Here is an 18,424-nt window from a genome sequence, read left to right as displayed (position 1 = left end):
TAGTGAATAAATATTAACTATATCGATATTATTTGGTTGTTAGTCGAACTCACGCGAAGTGCAAAATTGTTATTAAACGGAATCCAAAATCCGCAACCCGCAATCCAAAATACAAAATCCAAAATCCTGAGTGCTGTGCGCATAACGGTGTAGTGTCATAAAGACCATTTTGAAGAGATCCAAAATGTTAACCTAAGCAAATCCAACTCTTAATAAGCCATCACAATATAACAAAGCCCCACATTTTATTTCTACTTCGAATATTACTATTATTATTGATTTTTGTTGCATTTCGCTCTGCACAATACTTGTGAAAAATTGCTGGCGCCCATCAAGGATACCACCGCTAGCGATATCGGTGGAACGAACGTGCTTATAGATATAATAGTGTGTACCCCCCTCCCTCCCCGCTATTGACTTTCGAGTGCGTGTGTGTTTTTTCGGTCGAGGACATCACATCATAGAGAAGGAACAAGAAAAGAACACAGATCCGACGCCCATCTACCGAATGGCGCTTTCGTTTCTATCGCAAAACTCCGGTCTGTTGGATTTACAAAGCATATTCGACCCGCAATATTCAGAACTGCAACAAGAACATTTAAACAACACCAACAACAACAACCATCACCACCATCAAATCAACCAACAACACCAGCCAAACGAGGAACTACAACTTCAACTACCACAACGCACGATTTCCACGAAATTCGATTTGAGCATCTTCAACGAATTCGATCAAATGGAATTCAACAACAATTTGAATCGCAGCCAATATCAGAATAATACCAACAACAGCAGCAGCATTAATAGCAACGGCAACAACAGTGCAAGCGAGAATTTAAATCAGGTAAGTGATCAGTGATCAGTGATCCCCGTGATCAGCTTCCCGCCGCTAGGTTAAGCGTTGACCCAATCCCAATCCGTAGGCAGCCCTAGGGGAGCATCTCATTGGATTAAGAAAATTGTAATGAGTTGATAGTCTTATAGTCTTTCGAAATAATCTGAAATCTATAGAACGTTCGCTTGGAAGCACAACTAAAACGCTTTCCCATCGAAAAGCTCGTACAGATAGTAACACTTGTCGATAGTTGTTCCCGTAACTCTATAACTAACCCAATACAAATCTAGTGAGGTGTGTAGGTATATTTGTACAATTGTTTTTACCTGAGCAAGTGCTCGCGTCTACGAATGGAATAGAATGACTCCCATCTACAACTAATTCCCTGAGAATTCAGACCGCCTTGAATATAAATCTACATAGGCACATATTTATACATATGTAGTTCAATTGCTAATTGCTATACTATACTCGCACAGCAGACAAAGTATCATATAACAGCGTTGTGGTAGCCTGATGGGGGGCAGGGAGATAGACAGAATTATGGGGAAACCAGCGCCTAATAAATAGCTGCAATGTTACGTAAACAGCCAGAGCTACTTACTCTTTTATATACATATTTGTTTTTCCTCCCTTTTCCTTTTGGTGGGATATCTTGATTGTTACCTCTTCAGATCTTCGATCCGGGGATATTTACTCAAATGTCGGGCATGTTGATCTTATCTTTGTGGAACATAATTAAATGGAAGCAACAAAAACCGATTTTTGTTTTCCCCTACTCTCACTTGAGAGAGAGAGAGAGGAGAGAGATTATACGCGACCTTATCAGCAAGGTTTCGGACCTACATACATACATATGTACAAAAACATATTAATATACACACATACTTAGTATAGTACTTGAGCTGGACTCTAGAGATAATGTTGTGAGGGCATAGCCTCGTTGGCGGCTAGACGGGCTTTGTTTCTGTTTCTGTTTCTGATTCGAAATCGTGTTCCTATAGTACGACTACGAATCGAAAAACAGTTTTCGAGCTACGAGTTCAGGCTTAGACCACTGAAAATCACTTTCTGCTTCTGCTTGGTTTTCCAGATCGAGAACCGCCACTTTATTAGCGGCTACCACCATCAGCATATTGGAACGGATTATGAGCAAGTGATCAACTTCGTTGACTCGCCGCCAAACTCTGAGGAATCGTGGACAGGTAAGGTCACAGCACCCCGATCCATCAGTCAGTCGATCAGTCGATCAGTCCATCAGTCAGCCAGCTCTAACCATCTTCATCATCATTGCATCACCATCACAATCAACTCTGTGGCATAACCTGTGCTGCATTTAGAGATATCGCTAATCGAAGAACTTACGGTTATCGTAGACGCCCAGTCGAAGGATTCGCCGGGACCGCAGATAATCGACGTTCAGACCATCTACCTAAACAGCGGCTCCCGCAAAAGACGAATGGATTGGGACTCACTGGACATTGGCCAGACCGAGAATTCCCCCACAGCATCCCAGAGCGGCGAGCTGGCCCCCAAGGTGGCCCCCCAGGAAAAGGACAAGCACAAGCGCGAGAAGCACTCTGGTAAGGAATCCAATCCCCCATGCCATCCTATCTGATCCCATCGCTACGCATAAAGCGTTTGCTATCTGATTTGCATAAGTAAATAAGTTTATTGACTGCTTGGTGACCCACAATCAATGAAAGCGAGTGAGAATGAAAGAAATTTCGTCTGGACTTTAATCCGATATTGAGACCTGTTCGAGACCCGACCTTCTTCCTGGCCACAAACTCGTTCTTCTCTCCTCCCTCGCGTATACCCCGTGTACACTCGTGTATACTCGTGTATGGTAGTAAATTGGGAATAATTAAGAAACCCGTTTGCGTCCCTTGATTTTCGATTGTCTATCAGACAGATGGACGGATAGATAGATAGATAGACCCATCCTATAATTAAGTTTATCATTCCATAAGACAAAACGTGAGTGCATGAGTTTCTGTTTCTTCTGCTTTTGTCCCTATCTCTGGACGTGCTAAGTGCTGAACAAGCAGAGAAATATCACTGCTAATTAGTCAGTATCTATCTATCCATCAGATGTGGATATGAGTGGGTAAATTTATGTGTATGCGTATGCGTAGATATGAATGTGGAGAGTTATTCGAAAGATGCCTTCGTGAGTTCGCAATTAAATCGGACTCTATCCAAGGGTTTAACCTGAAATGTTTGAAATGGTTAGCCCGAGATTGGAGTGCCAGAAATGGAGTTGCACCCTCGAAGTTTGGCATTAAATAGTGTCGTAAATTCATTAACATCGCCGCTATAGGAGTTGGTTCTCTTAATGAAATTAACAGCAGAGCAGCGACTGGGATTAACTTAGCACCTCCCCTTCCATCATGGTCTCCATCTGCTGTTAATCAATAGCGCACTTTAATAATAGAACATTTCCAGTAAGTTTTGGTACTTTTCCGAAGACCAAACCAGGCCCCCAACTCGTACAGAAACAGTAAGAGAGAGAGAGAGAGCGAAAGAGAGTGCAACTCCCAACCCGCCGTTAGCTTTGAAGAGATCTGTCAGTGAGATTGTTTGAAAATCACGCAAGGTCCCAACCACTAGCCGCTGGACTAATTATTCCGTAGCGGGTGACTGAGGCATGACACTGGCACCACACAGATACACATACTTCTATACTAGAGTATGCCGTGTATGTGTGTGTGTGGGGACCCGGCCATATAATTTTGACTCGAATCTAAAGCTCTGCCGCGTTTCCCCCCTCGATGGCTTATCAAGCGACACTTGCCGCAGATAAGACCCAAATGTTCGCCTTTTTTCTTTAGACCAAACAACTGTTGGGCAGCCACTAGTAGTAGATTTGAAGAATTTACACCGAGAAAGAGAGAGAGAGGAAGCGATAGTGTGTACTATACGAGTGCGAGTATATTGAATCAGAGATCATTCAGTCATTCTTAATGACCCTTGCTTTTGTCTAGCCTTTTTCCCCAGAAATTATATAATCGAAGTCGGCAGCGTGGACTGATTGGCAGCCATTTTGCCATTTCCCTTTGCCATTTGTCGTGGCATATCACCGGGCGGCAATCAACGATAGCCGGGACTAGTATCAATTCTATCTATTCGACTTTCCAGATACTTTTGATACTCTTAATCAAGCAACAATTAGCTGTGACACTATCTCGCATGCGAAACGAAAAACAACACAAATTTGTTTGTGCGTCATTCGGTTGTGGATAGGCTCTGGAATTGAGCTGCCACTCGTTTGTCCGATCTGTATATAGCGTTCAGTTCGGTATCTGCAGATAGATTAAATCAATTAGCGAAGCATTTTATTTATTGTCTGATCATTTTTGGAACATTTAAAACGTTTGATGAATGCTTCTAGCGGACTAGCGCTTTTTGAGTGCGTATTCTTAGGATTGTATAGAGATGTCAATTGGTTTGAATTATCTTTTCATATACTCTTTAATTTGTTAGGCCGCAGCAGCTGGAGCGATGACATTGGCTTTGATCTGAACGCCGAGTTCAACAGCAACTCGTATTTGAACAAGTAAGATATTCCCTGGGATCGCGAGGCCATGTCAGATCGGAGCTAATTTTTTCCTCTACAAGCAGTGAAAACTTTCTGTCGTTCTCCCCCACGCTGACCACCCTGAAGCAGGAGCCCCAGACGGAGCAGATCAAGCCGAATCCGAAGCTCTCGCTGGACAGCAGCAATGCCGGAGGCACTGTCTCTGCCACCGTGGCGATTGCCAAGGTGGACGAGGCGCAGAACTCCCCGCAGCTGGTGGTGGCCTGTGGTCAGGAGACGTCCCCTGGCAATGGCAAGCACGACCTGAGCTCCGGGCTCCTCTGTGGCTGTGGCTCGCCCCAGGGCTCGCCAGTGGCTGCCAGCGAGTATGAGCTGGGCGGACACTCCGACAAGGGCAAGATCAATCCCCAGCAGCAGTTAAGCGTGCTCGATCCATCCAAAATAGAGATTGTGTCCGCCAACGGAGCGACACACGCCGAGGATCACAAGTAAGTAGCAGGCGAATGGAGGAGCAGGTCCGATTACTCTGATGATTCTCCCATTTAGGTTTCAGTACATTTTGGCTGCCGCCACCTCGATTGCCACCAAGAACAATGAGGAGACCCTGACGTATCTGAACCAGGGCCAGAGCTATGAGATCAAGTTGAAGAAGATCGGGGACCTGTCCCTCTACAGGGATAAGATTCTGAAGGTGAGTCCAAGGCTGTGCCCCAGCTGCGGCTGAACCAATGCCGATGCCGATGCCGATGCCTCCTCCAATTGAGGCAGAGACATGTGATTCAGTGAACGATTTGACTTCTGGCTGTCTGGCGTCAATTGCTTTTAATAAACCCCAATTAAGACGAAGAATTTGAGAGATGGATTCACGAGGACCGTGCATGCGTACGACCAGGGGGAGATACTCGTACAAGAGTATCTACGTTTGGCATAGCTACACATCTATCCTATGGAAATAAAGTCTGACTTCATCTGTTGTAAATTCTGTTGCAGAGCGTGATCAAGATCTGCTTCCACGAGCGCCGCCTCCAGTTCATGGAGCGCGAGCAGATGCAGCAATGGCAGCAATCCCGCCCCGGCGAACGCATCATTGAGGTGGATGTGCCGCTCTCGTACGGCCTGTGCCACGTCTCGCAGCCCCTCAGCTCCCATTCGCTCAACACCGTCGAGATATTCTGGGATCCCCTCAAGGAGGTCGGCGTCTACGTCAAGGTCAACTGCATTTCAACCGAATTTACCCCAAAGAAGCACGGCGGGGAGAAAGGTGTACCATTTCGACTCCAGATCGAAACCTATATAGAAAACAACAACAACACGAATCCGAACTCGAACAACAATAGCGGCTCGACTGCCCCAGCCTCCCCAGAGCGCACCCCCAATGGGAGCAGCAACAGCAACTGCAGCGGAGGGCTATCCATCAGCAACGTCAAGCAGGCTGTCCATGCAGCTGCCTGCCAGATCAAGGTGAGTGAGGGAGGGCGGATAGATGGGGAGAGATATAGAGACAGTATTCATTCATTCACCCCTTTCCCGCAGGTCTTCAAGCTGAAGGGCGCCGATCGCAAACACAAGCAGGACCGCGAGAAGATCCAGAAGCGTCCACAGTCGGAGCAGGACAAGTTCCAGCCCAGCTACGAGTGCACCATCATGAACGACATATCGCTGGATCTGGTGATGCCCGCTACCACCACGGGCTGCTACAGCCCCGAGTAGTGAGTGTCCATTTCATCCCATCCCATCCCCCGACTGTTCAAATTGACGTAGTCAGCTCGCAGTTGACGCAATCTTTCAATTGACCGTGCAAATTGTCTCGAGAGTGTTGTTTATGTGACAGCCAGGGCTGGGGTTTTAATTTATGATCTCCTGCACTGCACTGCACTGCAGTCTGGACCTAGACTATTTGCATAACATCCAGTTACTATGATCATCATGCGCGTATTCCGTCTTACATGCACGTGTAGACCCTCGATTCTTATCTATTCTACTACAGTGCGTTTAAGAACGTTAAGGCGGCTTGGCCACCCACTCGATGTCTCCTAGCTGAAGCTCTGAAACATCAATCTTAGTCGGCTGTCCATATTTTATATACAGACTCAAATGTTGTGGTTATATATTCAATCAATCAATGAGTTCAGTGTTTAGGGTTATTTAATGTTTCTTCAAATCTATATAGATGCAAATTTAAATGCTTACTATACGTTGTTCAACGATTTCGCTTTTAAATCTGATAGAATAGAATTAAATAGAATAGAATAGAACAGAATACAATGAGCTTTCGTTTAGTTTTATTTATTCTGTAGACTTATAGCTCTGACACGCACTGTGGAATGGAATTTTCCCGCACCGAATGAGAGAGAAAAGTCGTTTTGTCACATAAATCCCAGCGATCAATCGAATTGAGAGCGTAAATATGTACATACATAGATATATGTACATCTACCACTTATATGAGAGATATGGAGAGAAATGTAGAGACGAGCGGTGCTGCTAAAGAGAGCCGAGTTGAAGGATCATTGGCGCTAAGAGAACGCCCGAAGAGCGTTTGGTGTGGTTTCTGCCGTTGGGGCCGCCCCTGCTCCAAGTTATTTATAGTTTAAAGTTGCTTTTAACCGGTTTTCGGCTTTGTTTCTTTTTGGCTGAATGATTTTGTTTGTTTCGCAGGCCACACTACGGCACTACAGGCACCACAGATCATATTGGCGAATGAGACAGGGAGACCTGTAGGTCTCAAATCGATTGTATTTTCCACTTGCTAGTCACTCCGCAGACCCCCGGGGCGGTACATTGCTGGCGTTCCAGAATACATGAGCATTCCGATTGTAATGTCCATAATCCATCTCTGTAGATTCGATCAGGCAGAGTGGGGGCACGGGAACTGGCAGTGGGGAGGGAGGGAAAAGAACTTGATATCTAGGAAATTTCCCCATGAATGGCGGCAGTATGAATTACGGGTATATGCGGTTTATCCATGCATGATTTACATACAAGTCCAAACAAGTTTTCTTATTTAATCAGGGATCGTATCGAGTTTCGGGGGCTATCGGTTACCGGGTAGGGGTGTATCGTTTTGTAAGAGAAATCGAGCCGTTTCGTTGAAGAGAAAACCTGATTCCCTGCCGCATTCCCTGAATGGGAGACCGAAAGCAGAGCCCAGACCTGGTCTGGTCTGGCCAGGCCTGGCTGCATTCGTGAACATGCACTTGCCTCTTAAGGATCGTCGCTCCTGTCACTGCAAGATACAGAGCCCGAGCCCGAGCCCGGGATTAGCCAGAACCTGTAGGATTCGGCTGTAGTGCTGTGTACAGTGGGCCCCAAATAATCACAGCGTTTCCCTCACTCTTCCACAGTATGAAACTTTGGCCCAATTCGCCCGTGCACATACCCAAGTACGATGGGATGCTTCCGTTCGCGTCCAGTGCAGCATCGCCGGCGACCAGCAGCAGCAGCCCCATTGCCATCAACTCGGTGACGTCAACCAACTCGCCCAACCTCAAGCTGATGGACGCTACGAACATGGTCTCGCCGCAGCATGTGCCCGCGGACATGGATGACTTTGTACGTACTATTTCTGCACAGTAGCTCGCCAATCCCTAACTTATCATATCGCCCTCCATCATGATAGCAGAATCAGAACATTATGCCGGAATCGACGCCCGCCCAAGTGACGCAGTGGCTGACCAACCATCGCCTCACGGCCTATCTATCGACGTTCGCCCACTTCTCAGGAGCTGATATAATGCGGTTTGTACTTCTCTACAATGCGTTTCGAAACTGTACGACCCTTGCCTTGGGAAAGCCCAACGACATAATCTCATAGATAACTTATTAATAATCGATATGGTTCAAAGATTTAAAGATATGGTGCACAATTCATTATAAGAAATATTCGACTACAAATTCCAGTTTCGAACGAGGTTATAAATTACCAAAACTACCGACATTTTACGGTTTCGAAACGCACTGTCGGCTTTATCTTATTTGGATGCTCTAGTTCCTCATGTCTCTCGCTTTTGGGCCTATTTTTTTAGCATGTCCAAGGAGGATCTGATACAAATCTGTGGCCTGGCCGACGGCATACGCATGTTCAACATATTGCGAGCCAAGTAAGTGGTCCCCAAATGAAAGTCGAAGTCTGAAAATCTGTTCTAAGACCACCTTCATCTATTCCAGGACCATCACGCCCAGACTCACGCTGTACGCCAGCCTGGACGGTTGCAGCTACAATGCCATCTACTTGCTGTCGAACACGGCCAAGGAGCTGCAGCAGAAGCTGTTCAAGATGCCCGGCTTCTACGAATTCATGGCCAAGGCGGGTGCCCAGGAGAATGGAGGAGCTGCTGCCGCCGCGGCCGCCGCTGCTGCTGCTGCAATGTACAACAGCTGGAGCATGCACTCGAAGTATTCAGGCAGCGGCTCGAACATCTACAACGACGCCAACAAGAGCTGCGTGTACATCTCGGGACCGTCTGGGATCCTGGTCAGCGTCAGCGACGAGGTGCTGAACAACGAGATCAAGGATGGCAGCCTCTATGCCCTGGATGTGCAGAGCGGCAAGGTCATCTTGAAGCTGATCAACAAGCAGGACAACAATTGAACCCGCTGTTACCACCCTAGAAACCAAGTATAGCTTATAGCATTTACACTCACAGTTCGATATCGTTTTCTATATATGAGATTTCGCGCAGCAATTTTGAACAAGTATCAAGCAAGCAAACCCAGCCCCCGCCCAACCCCAATACCCAAGCCGAACCTTTTTGTTAAAGAATTAGTGCAAAATATGTGAGCTACCGTTTTCACTCTTTTTAAGTTTGTTTACTTTATGCATGTCTTACTTTATCTTTTTACCACCTACGATTATGCACATTTACGAGTACAGTACACCCCCCAAGCGATGGCATTTCGATTCGCTATATTTGTTCTACTTTAGTTCATTGCCACGGCACATGCCCGCCTGCCACCTACACGCATATATCTATGTATGTGCACCATTTGAAGTAGAAAGAAAAAAACACAAAAAAAAGCAACCTAAATTTAATAATTACATATATAATATCATCATCAAGTACAGTACCACGAATACAAGAATTGAGCAATTGTTTCGAAGCAGAGTTCAACTAGCAACCAAACAACAACTTTTGTATGTGATAGAAGCAATAAAGTGTTATCCACAAGTGGACTGTCAAAAAAACACACGATCTCTAATAATGAATGGATGGGAAAGTAAGTGCCTGGAATATGTGGATCTAAGTGAGCTTGGATTGATTCTAAATTCGTATCAAAATTTCTATACACACAATAGATCGATTTCCAACTTATATATTTTTCGGGGATATCCCAAAAATGTAGTGCGATGGCAGTAGTTCATATATCAATTTAGAATATAATTTTCAAAATTTAATAGTCATCAAAATCAGCGTCCCATCAGATGGATGGCTCCCAGATACTCCTGCTCCTTCTGCTCTGCGCCATGGGCAAGTGTCTACTAGTCTACTAGTGTATTCATGATAATGTGCTCCAAAGTTGTGCCTTTTCCAGCGCAGGTCGGGGGGTTCGCAGTGATTGTCGGATTGCGCAGTATATGGTGGAGGGAACGAATCGGATATTCACCTATCGCGATGCCAGTGGAGCCTTTCGATTGCAGCGAACGGAAACCGTTCCTGCCGGAGTGACTCTTTGCATGTTCTGCACTGTCACGGACTGGGTGGAGACTCAGTGCCAGGACAATGGACAGTTCAGTGTCGCTATGCCCATGACATGCAACGAACCGATGAGGCCAACGATCACGCGTATCAGAGACAACGAGTGTTCTGGGACCATGTATGCTGTGGGATATACGATCGAGGGACAGCAGCTGGAGCTCTATCGGACGTGCTTTGATGCCAGCAACGCACGGGTCTTGTACTCGCAGAGCGATGTCTACTACAAGTCCTTCTGTAAGTGTGCCCCGCCTCCTACTACTCTCCCCAATTGCCAATTGAGTCCTTGATAGTTCCCAGACGACCGTGGGTAGAGTTTGTGGCCGATGAGTTGTTCAGCCCCAGAGAGGCGACTGCCTACTTAAAATCCAACATCTACCACGCCTTTAACTACATCTACGGGAACGGGCAGACTTACTTGACCAGTGCTCGGTCCCTAGTGATCAATCGTGGGCATCTGGTAGCGTCGGCGGACTTCCTCTTTGTGGATCAGATGAGCAGCACTTTCCGATACCTGAACGTTGTGCCCCAGTTCAAGTCAATCAACGATGGGAACTGGGAGAAGATCGAGCGTTGGGTGCGCAGCATAGTCCCGCAATCGACACCGTTCCGGGTCAAGACTGGTGGCATCGGAATACTCATGCTGGCAGACACGAGGGGAGTGTTCCAACAAGCCTACCTTGCTGGCGCGAAGATACCAGTACCCGAGTGGACCTACAAGGTTGTGCGAGAAGTCGGTGGCAGAGGGCTCTACGTTTTCCTCACCTACAACTGTACGTTCCAGCGAGAGAGGCCGCAGGTCCTTAATATTTGCAGCCCCGTCAGCTGCCCTTTGAGCCTGCCAAATACGCCCCACGATGGCTTCACCTTCTGCTGTGATCCGAAGCAATTTCCCCTCTAATCATAAATATTTCATTAGCCTGGGTATTTGGGCGGGCCTTACGAAATTATCCTACGCAATAATCGTCGCCTGAATAATTTAATATTTTGTATTTAATGCCCGGAAAACAGCAATCACTGCACGAAAATTGTGGTACAGCTTACAAATGATTCAACATATAATATTTCTATTAAGAGTCAAGACATGGGCAGGACGTGGGGAATAGAAATAAACCGATGCAATCACTTCTTTATCAAATTGTATGTATCTAATTGGTTTACAATGATTGGGTCTATCCTGCAAGGCGGATTGACTATTATCCAGAATTTTTCTTCTTAAGCTACGTTAATATTATCATTAGTATCAATTAATCCCCATGTTACAGCCGCCATGCGGGAGAAATCAAATCGCTATAAAGTTACTGATTAATTATTTCTTAGGGAATCGTATTGAGAAACAATTAGTCGGCCTAACGACATTTTAAACGCTGTTTGAGTGGCCATAAAAGCGCTAAGAGTTCCTGAATGCCAATAAGTTGTCAAAGAATCGTTTAGGAGCATGTCTAAGAGGGCGGAAATCTTCTACAAGGGGCAGACGTTTATTTTCAACATTTACTCGATGATGCCACAAGAACAGCGCTGGAAAAGAATTCTCCATGAGATCAACTACTGGCACGTCATGGGCTTCTGGGTGCTCCTGTTCGATCTTTTGCTGGTGCTGCACGTAGTGTCCAACCTGAACAACATGTTCGAGATAGTCAGGGCCATCTTTGTGCTGGCCACGAGCGCCGGACATACCACCAAGCTGATATCCGTCAAGATGAATAATGTGGCGCTCCAGCAGCTGTTCGACCGCCTGGATGATGAGGACTTCCGTCCGGAGGGACCTGAGGAGCGGGCCATATTTGCGGCAGCCTGCGAGACGACCCGCAAAACGCGAGACTACTATGCGGCGCTGTCATTTTCGGCCCTCGCAATGATACTGATCCCACAGTTCGTGCTCGACTGGTCGCATCTGCCACTGGGCACCTACAACCCATTCGATGACAATCCGGGCTCGGCCGGATACTGGCTCCTGTACTGCTACCAGTGCCTGGCGCTCTCGACCTCGTGTCTCACGAACATTAGCTTCGACTCCTTGTGCTGCTCGCTTTTCATATTCGTGAATTGCCAATTGGACATTCTGGCACTGCGCCTGCAGAAGATCGGCCAAGGTAAGGACCACGACAACGGAAACACTAAGATGAGCATTGATGTGCAACTGAAGCAATGCATCCGCTTCCACATGGCGATCGTGGATTTGGCCGAGACTATAGAGCGTCGGCTCTGCACACCGATATCGATGCAGATCTTCTGCTCGGTACTGGTGCTGACAGCCAACTTCTATGCCATAGCCTTGGTGAGTGCAGCAGAACTGATAATGGAAGTGCATTTTTACCAACTTTATCTCATCACATATTTAGTTGTCCGATGAGAAAATGGCGCTGTTCAAGTTCGTAACCTACCAGGCCTGCATGCTGATCCAGATCTTCATGCTGTGCTATTTTGCGGGGTGAGTGATTGACTGATTGAGTGATTGAAGTACCCTTTGAGTACCCTGTAGCGAGGTCACCCACCGCAGTGTCGAGCTGCCCCATCGGCTCTACAACACCAATTGGGTGGACTGGAGTCGCTCCGATCGCCGGAATGCATTGATCTTCATGCAACGTCTCCACTACGAGCTGAGGATAAGGACCATAGACCCCAGTCGTGCCTTCGACCTGGCGCTCTTCAGCTCGGTACGTTCTCCCCTTTTTTTTTCACTGTACGATTAGCGGATTTCCATAATTAGCCTCATTTGCGTCGTTGCAACAACTTGGGGCTATAAAAGGCCCGCAACGCAGGACACGTAAGTTAAGTCAGTCGGGAATCGCCAGTCAGCATGAATCAGCAGCATCTGAAAGTCACAGGGCACTTCTACAAATACCAGGTGTGGTACTTTCAGATTTTGGGCATCTGGAAACTTCCCGATGGGGCCACAGGGCAGCAGCGCCGCTGGCACCAGCTCCGATTCTTTTCGATCTTTGCGATTCTCAGTGGAATGCTGCTGCTGTTCGCCATACAGCTGGCCGGCAGCATTGCTTATCTGCGGGAGATACTCAAGGTGTTCTACATGTTCGCCACGGAGATGTCGTGCATGACCAAACTGATGCACCTGAAGCTGAAGGGTCGGAAGCTGGCGGGCCTCGTCACAATGATGGAGTCCTCGAGTTTTGCGACCAAAAGTGAGCAGGAGGAAAAACTAATGGAAGCCGGAAGGGTTTCGGTGGTGAACTTGCGGAACCTGTACGGCATTTCGTCCATAGTGACAGCCACCCTTATTCTCCTTGTGCCGTTCTTTGCGGGTAACACGGAGCTGCCGCTGACCATGTACGAGCTCTGCAGCATTGAGGGACGAATATGCTACTGGGTCCTGTTCCTGACCCACGCTGTCTCTCTGATGCCCACGTGCTGCCTGAACATAGCCTTCGAATCGATGGCATACAGTCTGCTCACCTATCTCCGGGTACAGGTGCAGATTCTCGCCCTGCGCCTGAAGCAGTTGGGAACGGCTGAGACACCGCTGGATAACCAGCGCATTGCCAGGGAGCTGCGCGAGTGCAGTGCCCACTACAACAGGATTGTGCAGCTCAAGGATCTGGTGGAGGTGTTTATCAAAGTGCCTGGCAGTGTGCAGCTAATGTGCTCGATTCTGGTGTTGGTTTCCAATCTGTTCGACATGTCGACCATTTCGATTGCCAATGGAGAAGCAATCTATATGACCAAGACCTGCATCTACCAGCTGGTTATGCTCTGGCAGATCTTCATCATCTGCTACGCTTCCAACGAGGTGACAATCCACAGCTCGCGCCTGTGCCACAGCATCTATAAGTCTCAATGGACCAGCTGGAACAAGGAAAATCGCCAAATGATTCTGCTTATGATGCAGCGCTTAGACTCGCCGCTTTGCTTGCGCACTATTAATCCCACTTTCACTTTTAGTCTGGAGGCTTTTGGATCTGTAGGGAAACATCAACCCACCATTCTGAATATAACTAATGGATTTTCTTTATTTCCAGATTGTGAACTGTTCCTACAGCTACTTCGCCCTGCTGAAGCGCGTTAACAGTTAGAATCTGATTATCAATGGATTACCTAAAAATAATTTCAAATATTACCGGGCAACCATCAAGATTTCAATCCTCCCTGCCGCAATATGGTCACACTCGAAACTGGCAAGAAAAATACCAGAAAAGTATTTTTATCGTTTATCGATTTAGCAAAGCACGCATTTAAATTAAATAAAGAAATTCAGTAAATTACGCGCAGAAAATTGTATTCTCGGGCAAAGTGGGTTTTTAAAAATGTGAGGACTTTCCATATTAACAAGTCAGTGAATATCGCATCAATCGTATCGTATCGGTCAGACAGCTGGCGTTCTTGCTGACGGACAAAGTTAAGATGTCGGAAAACCCAAAAACAAGCCGCAGCATTCCTTGCTGCCTGCATTGCAGCGCATTCGGTGCCAAATTGAAGTACCAGGAGATATTTGATGAATTTGGCCTGGAACTGGGACTCCAAGAGCTGCTGGCGAAGCACTTCAGCTTAGATGTGACACCCAACGCAAAGCAGCCACAGCTCCTTTGCGATGAGTGCGTGAATGTTCTGATCCGATTGTTTGACATTGACGAGCTACAGAAAGAACAGGATGCTGCCATTGCCAGACAAAAGAGCGCTGTCCAGGATGCTCCTGTCCCAAAGAGCGCACCCAAGACGCCTCCAAATGCTGCAAGGAGTGCTTCCAAGACGGTTCCAAACGCTGCAACGAGTGCATCCCACACACCTCCAAATACTGCAAAGCCTGCCAAGCCTACGGCTACGAAGGCCGCACCGCCGAAGCCCCAAACTAAAGTGGAAAAGCCTGCGCCGGTGGTACAGCCGGATCCGAAACCCAGCCGACGTATAATTACAAATGTATCCGTGCCACTGCCATCTGCTGCCTCCGTAGCAGACGCAGTTGATAAAGTCAAGGCACCATCCAAGACTAAGCATGCTCCGAAGGAGGCAGACCAGGAGCAGATTAGTGCCCTCATTCTCAATATTCTAAACGAGGACGAGCCGGGCGTGGAAGATGAGGCAGACTCTCTCCAAACAACAATTGCAGTGCCAGAGAAGGAAGCGGATGCTGAGGCTGAAGCTGAGGTGACTGAAGAAGAAGAGCTAGATGGAATGAATATCATATACGAGCATGAAGGTGCGTAGAAACTATTGGCTTATGAATTTTGTCCTAAAAGAACTTTGGTTTTTAGATATTTCAATTGAAGAGGAGGTAAATACCAAGCCAGACATCCGTCCATCCAGACTAAAAAGGCAGAAAACGGAGAGCCAGAGCGAGGGAGACAACGAGGAGAGCGAGGCCAGCAATATAGTCCTCTTTAACTTTGTCGAGATCAAAGAAAGTACGTTGAATCGGAATCTGCAAATGGGTTAACCATACCACCATTCATTGTGCTGTTTTATGCCATTACAGAGGATGACATTGACGACTTATACGAGTACTTGGCCACGGTAGTGAGGACCAGCTTTGAGAAGCTAAAGTTCAACTGGAGCACTGTCTGCCAACATTGCACATTAAAGTCCACTAGCTACGAGAACCTGCTGGAGCACATGCTGAGGCTGCACAAGTCCCGGTCGGATGTCTTTCGGTGCCCAATCGAGGGCTGCAGCTTAGAGCTAAAAGGACGCAAACTTCTAGCCATGCATTTGGTGGTTCTACATGCGCCTGTGGCTGAGTAAGAAAGTTTGTTTTATGAGGTCGCTGTGATAACTTATGGAACCCTCCCTCTTTTAGTATTGCCATTTACGGCAGCTGTCCGGAATGCAAGATGACTTTCTCAAATATTTTACAATACAATAAACATTCGTGTGCGCATATCATCAAGAAGAAACGGGGCGTTCGCTTGTTTTGCGAAATGTGCGCCCTGGAGTTTCCCTCCTGGAAGCGGTATGCTTTGATTTCTAATGATGTATGATATGATCATGATATGTCCTCTTCTTTTTCCATGCAGCTTCAATTTTCACAATCAATTCCATTTGGAGAAGCACCGACCGCGCGCGTGCTTTGTCTGTGGCTATGAGAACACCAACATCGACGAGCTCTTCCAGCATTTGCATTATTCCCACGAGCCAGAGGGCACTCTCTTCTGTGATCTGTTAGTAACGTTCTCTCAGGTTCGACTGCACCATTTCCACATACTGACTTCTCCTCCGCTTTCAGTTGCGATCGCACGTTCCGGGATCCCGCTGTCTTCGCAGAGCACAACACGTCGCACGCGACTGTGGGCAACGCCACCTACACCTGCGGCGAATGCCTGGCTACCTTCGAGACACGTGGCAAACTGAACAGCCACACAGTAAGAATTTGCGTCGAGATATTCTAGTAATATAGCTGAACTTATCAGGGTAAACTTTTCAGAGATCAATGCATGGCAACGTCATCAGCTGTGAGCTCTGCTCCCGTGAGTTTGCCTCTGAGGCCACGTACAACGTCCACATGAAGTCCCATTTGATTATCGAACGTTCCGTTCATGTCTGCGGGAGTTGTGGCCAACTGAGCGAGAATCAGGAGAAAATGGACGCCCACTTTGGGACCAAGGGCTCTGCCTGCTTTGGGGCGGAGAGGTACGTGGAACTGCTACGCGATGCCTATGTCTGTGAATACTGCACCACGTACTTTAAGCAGAAGTCAGACTTACAGTCCCATCGCGAGACTGGTGTGCACGACAATGGCGTTTTTTCGTGTCAGCCTTGCGGAAAGGATTTTACCGACATGAAATTGTATCGTCACCATTGGCGCAACTATCAACAACTGCGTGTAGATGTTGCTCATCGGAAGCTGGACATTTGCACCTTCTTCATGTGCGACCAGAAGGTGACATGGCACGCCAGACAGCCGTAAAATCTGTGGCTTGAATGAATCTTCCCTTTCAGGACTGCTCGGCGGCATATGCGAACTGGAACTCACTCTACACGCACAAGCGACGCACTCACGATGAGTCTAAGGAGCGGCAGGAGCAATCGGCCAAGCCGCTGCAGGAATGGCAATGCCAATTCTGTCTTAAGCTATGCCGATCGAAAATGTCCTTATCCGTCCATGTCGCCCGGAGCCACAATAATGGTGAGCGCACAATACGCCTAATCTAATTCCCGACTATCTTCACGACGTTTCTTCTTAGACAATGTGGTCTGTTCAATTTGCAAAGCCTCGTACAAGAGCAAGGATGCCCTGGATAAACACTTTGCTTACTGGCACGAGCCCATCGAGTGTCCGCAGTGCTTCAAGATTGTCAAGAACAGGCGTAACTACGACACCCACGTGAATGTGGTGCACTCAAACAAAAAGCGCTACACCTGCAGTGTGTGCGAGAAAGGATTCTACCACAAGAGCGAGATGGAGGCTCACAAGAAGGTATGTACTGTAGCATTACTAATTCGATCTCCAACCGATGTATGGTATCCCCCTGTAGCTCCATTCCCAGTCGTACAGTTGCGAGCAGTGCAGCTTCACCACCAGGAACAAAAAGTCACTGTCTGTTCATACCCTGGGCCAGCACTTTAAGCGATTCGCCTTCGACTGCAAGATGTGCGACAAGCACTTTGGTCGACGCCAGGGACTCACCAACCACATACAACGTGTGCACGCCTCCAAGCATGTGTGCCGTAACTACATTGACGACGGCTGCGGCCGTTCGTTTACCACCATTTCCCAGCTGAACGTGCATTTGCGCAAGGTCCACAACTCCACTTTAGTAGCCGACGATGTGCTCGAGGACGAGGCGTATGCCATCGCCAGGCCGCCGGCAGCGAAGAAACGTTGCTTTGGTATTTTGAAAGATAAAAAAGTTGAGTTCATAGACGATTCTGCTGTTGACATGGACACGATGAAAGACGTTGATTATACCGTTACAGCGGAGGAGGAGGAGGAGGAAGAAGAGCATGAGGAAGAGGAGTATATGGAGCAGGAGGATGAAGAATGTGCCCTAGAATTTGCCGAGGATGAGGCAGAGGGGGAACCGAAGCCGAACCGTAGCTCAAACAGAAAACATGGAAGAAAACTCCGTTCGGATGATTAGCCATTTCTTTGCTAAAGCAGATATATTTAATTTGATTTCCGTTCATTTGCTATCCATAATTTGAACACAGAGATGTCAGAAAATGACATAAATATGTATTCCATAGTACATAATACAATTCTAATGATAATGTAATAGCTACACGTACATTTAGGCTAATTCCAATGCAATTAACTAGCCAGAGTCTGGCGGAAGCAAATTTGATTTATTAAGCGTTGTAGTTTGGTCATTTAACTGTTGAAGATTGTGTGCGGAGCTTACCTATATGTAAAATCGAAGAGTTTCATTCACAAATGGACGACAGAAATTGAATGTGACTTAC

General features: G+C 47.1%; 5 protein-coding genes across 28 annotated transcripts in view; 4 read left to right on the top strand and 1 right to left on the bottom strand.

The window, feature by feature from the left end:
* The first annotated feature begins 485 nt into the window (after nucleotides 1-485).
* Nucleotides 486-9,566, top strand: LOC117185754 (probable serine/threonine-protein kinase cdc7). 6 transcript variants are annotated; one of them, XM_033390392.1, is made up of 12 exons: nucleotides 486-847; nucleotides 1,932-2,043; nucleotides 2,215-2,421; nucleotides 4,325-4,397; nucleotides 4,460-4,867; nucleotides 4,926-5,070; nucleotides 5,370-5,840; nucleotides 5,913-6,088; nucleotides 7,724-7,931; nucleotides 7,999-8,117; nucleotides 8,405-8,479; nucleotides 8,547-9,566. In XM_033390392.1, exons 1-12 carry the CDS (start codon nucleotides 509-511, stop codon nucleotides 8,968-8,970), a joined length of 2,757 nt encoding a protein of 918 aa, XP_033246283.1. In that variant the 5' UTR covers nucleotides 486-508; the 3' UTR covers nucleotides 8,971-9,566. The 6 variants fall into 6 exon arrangements, with proteins under 6 accessions (XP_033246283.1, XP_033246282.1, XP_033246281.1 ...); XM_033390391.1 differs by having other exon boundaries at nucleotides 2,179-2,421; nucleotides 4,463-4,867; XM_033390390.1 differs by having other exon boundaries at nucleotides 2,179-2,421.
* A 92-nt stretch (nucleotides 9,567-9,658) lies between these two features.
* LOC108158998 lies at nucleotides 9,659-11,206 on the top strand. 2 transcript variants are annotated; one of them, XM_017291860.2, is made up of 3 exons: nucleotides 9,659-9,847; nucleotides 9,917-10,309; nucleotides 10,366-11,206. In XM_017291860.2, the coding sequence occupies exons 1-3, from the start codon at nucleotides 9,802-9,804 to the stop codon at nucleotides 10,971-10,973; spliced, it is 1,047 nt and encodes a 348-aa protein (XP_017147349.1). In that variant the 5' UTR covers nucleotides 9,659-9,801; the 3' UTR covers nucleotides 10,974-11,206. The 2 variants fall into 2 exon arrangements, with proteins under 2 accessions (XP_017147349.1, XP_017147350.1); XM_017291861.2 differs by having other exon boundaries at nucleotides 9,912-10,309.
* Nucleotides 11,122-14,137, top strand: LOC108157992 (odorant receptor 46a). 4 transcript variants are annotated; one of them, XM_033390393.1, is made up of 6 exons: nucleotides 11,122-11,212; nucleotides 11,393-12,350; nucleotides 12,415-12,503; nucleotides 12,555-12,729; nucleotides 12,936-13,991; nucleotides 14,050-14,137. In XM_033390393.1, exons 2-6 carry the CDS (start codon nucleotides 11,511-11,513, stop codon nucleotides 14,101-14,103), a joined length of 2,214 nt encoding a protein of 737 aa, XP_033246284.1. In that variant the 5' UTR covers nucleotides 11,122-11,212; nucleotides 11,393-11,510; the 3' UTR covers nucleotides 14,104-14,137. The 4 variants fall into 4 exon arrangements, with proteins under 4 accessions (XP_033246284.1, XP_033246285.1, XP_033246286.1 ...); XM_033390394.1 differs by lacking the exon at nucleotides 11,122-11,212 and having other exon boundaries at nucleotides 11,356-12,350; nucleotides 12,573-12,729; XM_033390395.1 differs by lacking the exons at nucleotides 11,122-11,212; nucleotides 12,936-13,991 and having other exon boundaries at nucleotides 11,356-12,350; nucleotides 14,050-14,123.
* Nucleotides 14,138-14,268: 131 nt separating this feature from the next.
* On the top strand, nucleotides 14,269-18,409 carry LOC108158992 (zinc finger protein 616). Its single transcript, XM_017291839.2, has 10 exons — nucleotides 14,269-15,224; nucleotides 15,280-15,429; nucleotides 15,501-15,762; nucleotides 15,822-15,974; nucleotides 16,039-16,182; nucleotides 16,248-16,383; nucleotides 16,446-16,901; nucleotides 16,961-17,147; nucleotides 17,206-17,438; nucleotides 17,497-18,409. The coding sequence occupies exons 1-10, from the start codon at nucleotides 14,432-14,434 to the stop codon at nucleotides 18,100-18,102; spliced, it is 3,120 nt and encodes a 1,039-aa protein (XP_017147328.1). The 5' UTR covers nucleotides 14,269-14,431; the 3' UTR covers nucleotides 18,103-18,409.
* LOC108158995 (potassium voltage-gated channel subfamily KQT member 4) overlaps nucleotides 18,094-18,424 on the bottom strand; it is a 33,268-nt gene continuing 32,937 nt past the window's right edge. For all 15 annotated transcript variants that reach the window (XM_033390385.1, XM_033390386.1, XM_033390381.1 and 12 more), the window contains one exon: nucleotides 18,094-18,363. In XM_033390385.1, coding sequence (XP_033246276.1) covers nucleotides 18,277-18,363 — 87 coding nt within the window. In that variant the 3' untranslated portion in view covers nucleotides 18,094-18,276. The remainder of the gene's footprint in view (nucleotides 18,364-18,424) is intronic.

This window comes from Drosophila miranda, chromosome 3, assembly GCF_003369915.1.
Source record: "Drosophila miranda strain MSH22 chromosome 3, D.miranda_PacBio2.1, whole genome shotgun sequence".
NCBI lineage: Eukaryota > Metazoa > Arthropoda > Insecta > Diptera > Drosophilidae > Drosophila > Drosophila miranda.
This window is presented reverse-complemented; position numbering and strand designations above follow the sequence as displayed.

Bases quoted from the DNA above. Each gene is read 5' to 3' on its own strand.
- LOC108158992 (XM_017291839.2), top strand. From the start codon at position 14,432: ATGTCGGAAAACCCAAAAACAAGCCGCAGCATTCCTTGCTGCCTGCAT. The intron at 15,975-16,038 runs GTATGCTTTGAT...TTTTCCATGCAG, and splicing joins GAGTTTCCCTCCTGGAAGCG to CTTCAATTTTCACAATCAAT. The intron at 16,183-16,247 runs GTTAGTAACGTT...CTCCGCTTTCAG, and splicing joins GGCACTCTCTTCTGTGATCT to TTGCGATCGCACGTTCCGGG.
- LOC117185754 (XM_033390390.1), top strand. From the start codon at position 509: ATGGCGCTTTCGTTTCTATCGCAAAACTCCGGTCTGTTGGATTTACAA. The intron at 4,868-4,925 runs GTAAGTAGCAGG...TCTCCCATTTAG, and splicing joins ACACACGCCGAGGATCACAA to GTTTCAGTACATTTTGGCTG. The intron at 7,932-7,998 runs GTACGTACTATT...CCATCATGATAG, and splicing joins CCGCGGACATGGATGACTTT to CAGAATCAGAACATTATGCC.
- LOC108158998 (XM_017291860.2), top strand. From the start codon at position 9,802: ATGGATGGCTCCCAGATACTCCTGCTCCTTCTGCTCTGCGCCATGG. The intron at 9,848-9,916 runs GCAAGTGTCTAC...TTTCCAGCGCAG, and splicing joins CCTTCTGCTCTGCGCCATGG to GTCGGGGGGTTCGCAGTGAT. The intron at 10,310-10,365 runs GTAAGTGTGCCC...AGTCCTTGATAG, and splicing joins TGTCTACTACAAGTCCTTCT to TTCCCAGACGACCGTGGGTA.
- LOC108157992 (XM_033390393.1), top strand. From the start codon at position 11,511: ATGTCTAAGAGGGCGGAAATCTTCTACAAGGGGCAGACGTTTATTTTC. The intron at 12,730-12,935 runs GTACGTTCTCCC...TGGTACTTTCAG, and splicing joins ACCTGGCGCTCTTCAGCTCG to ATTTTGGGCATCTGGAAACT. The intron at 13,992-14,049 runs GTAGGGAAACAT...CTTTATTTCCAG, and splicing joins GTCTGGAGGCTTTTGGATCT to ATTGTGAACTGTTCCTACAG.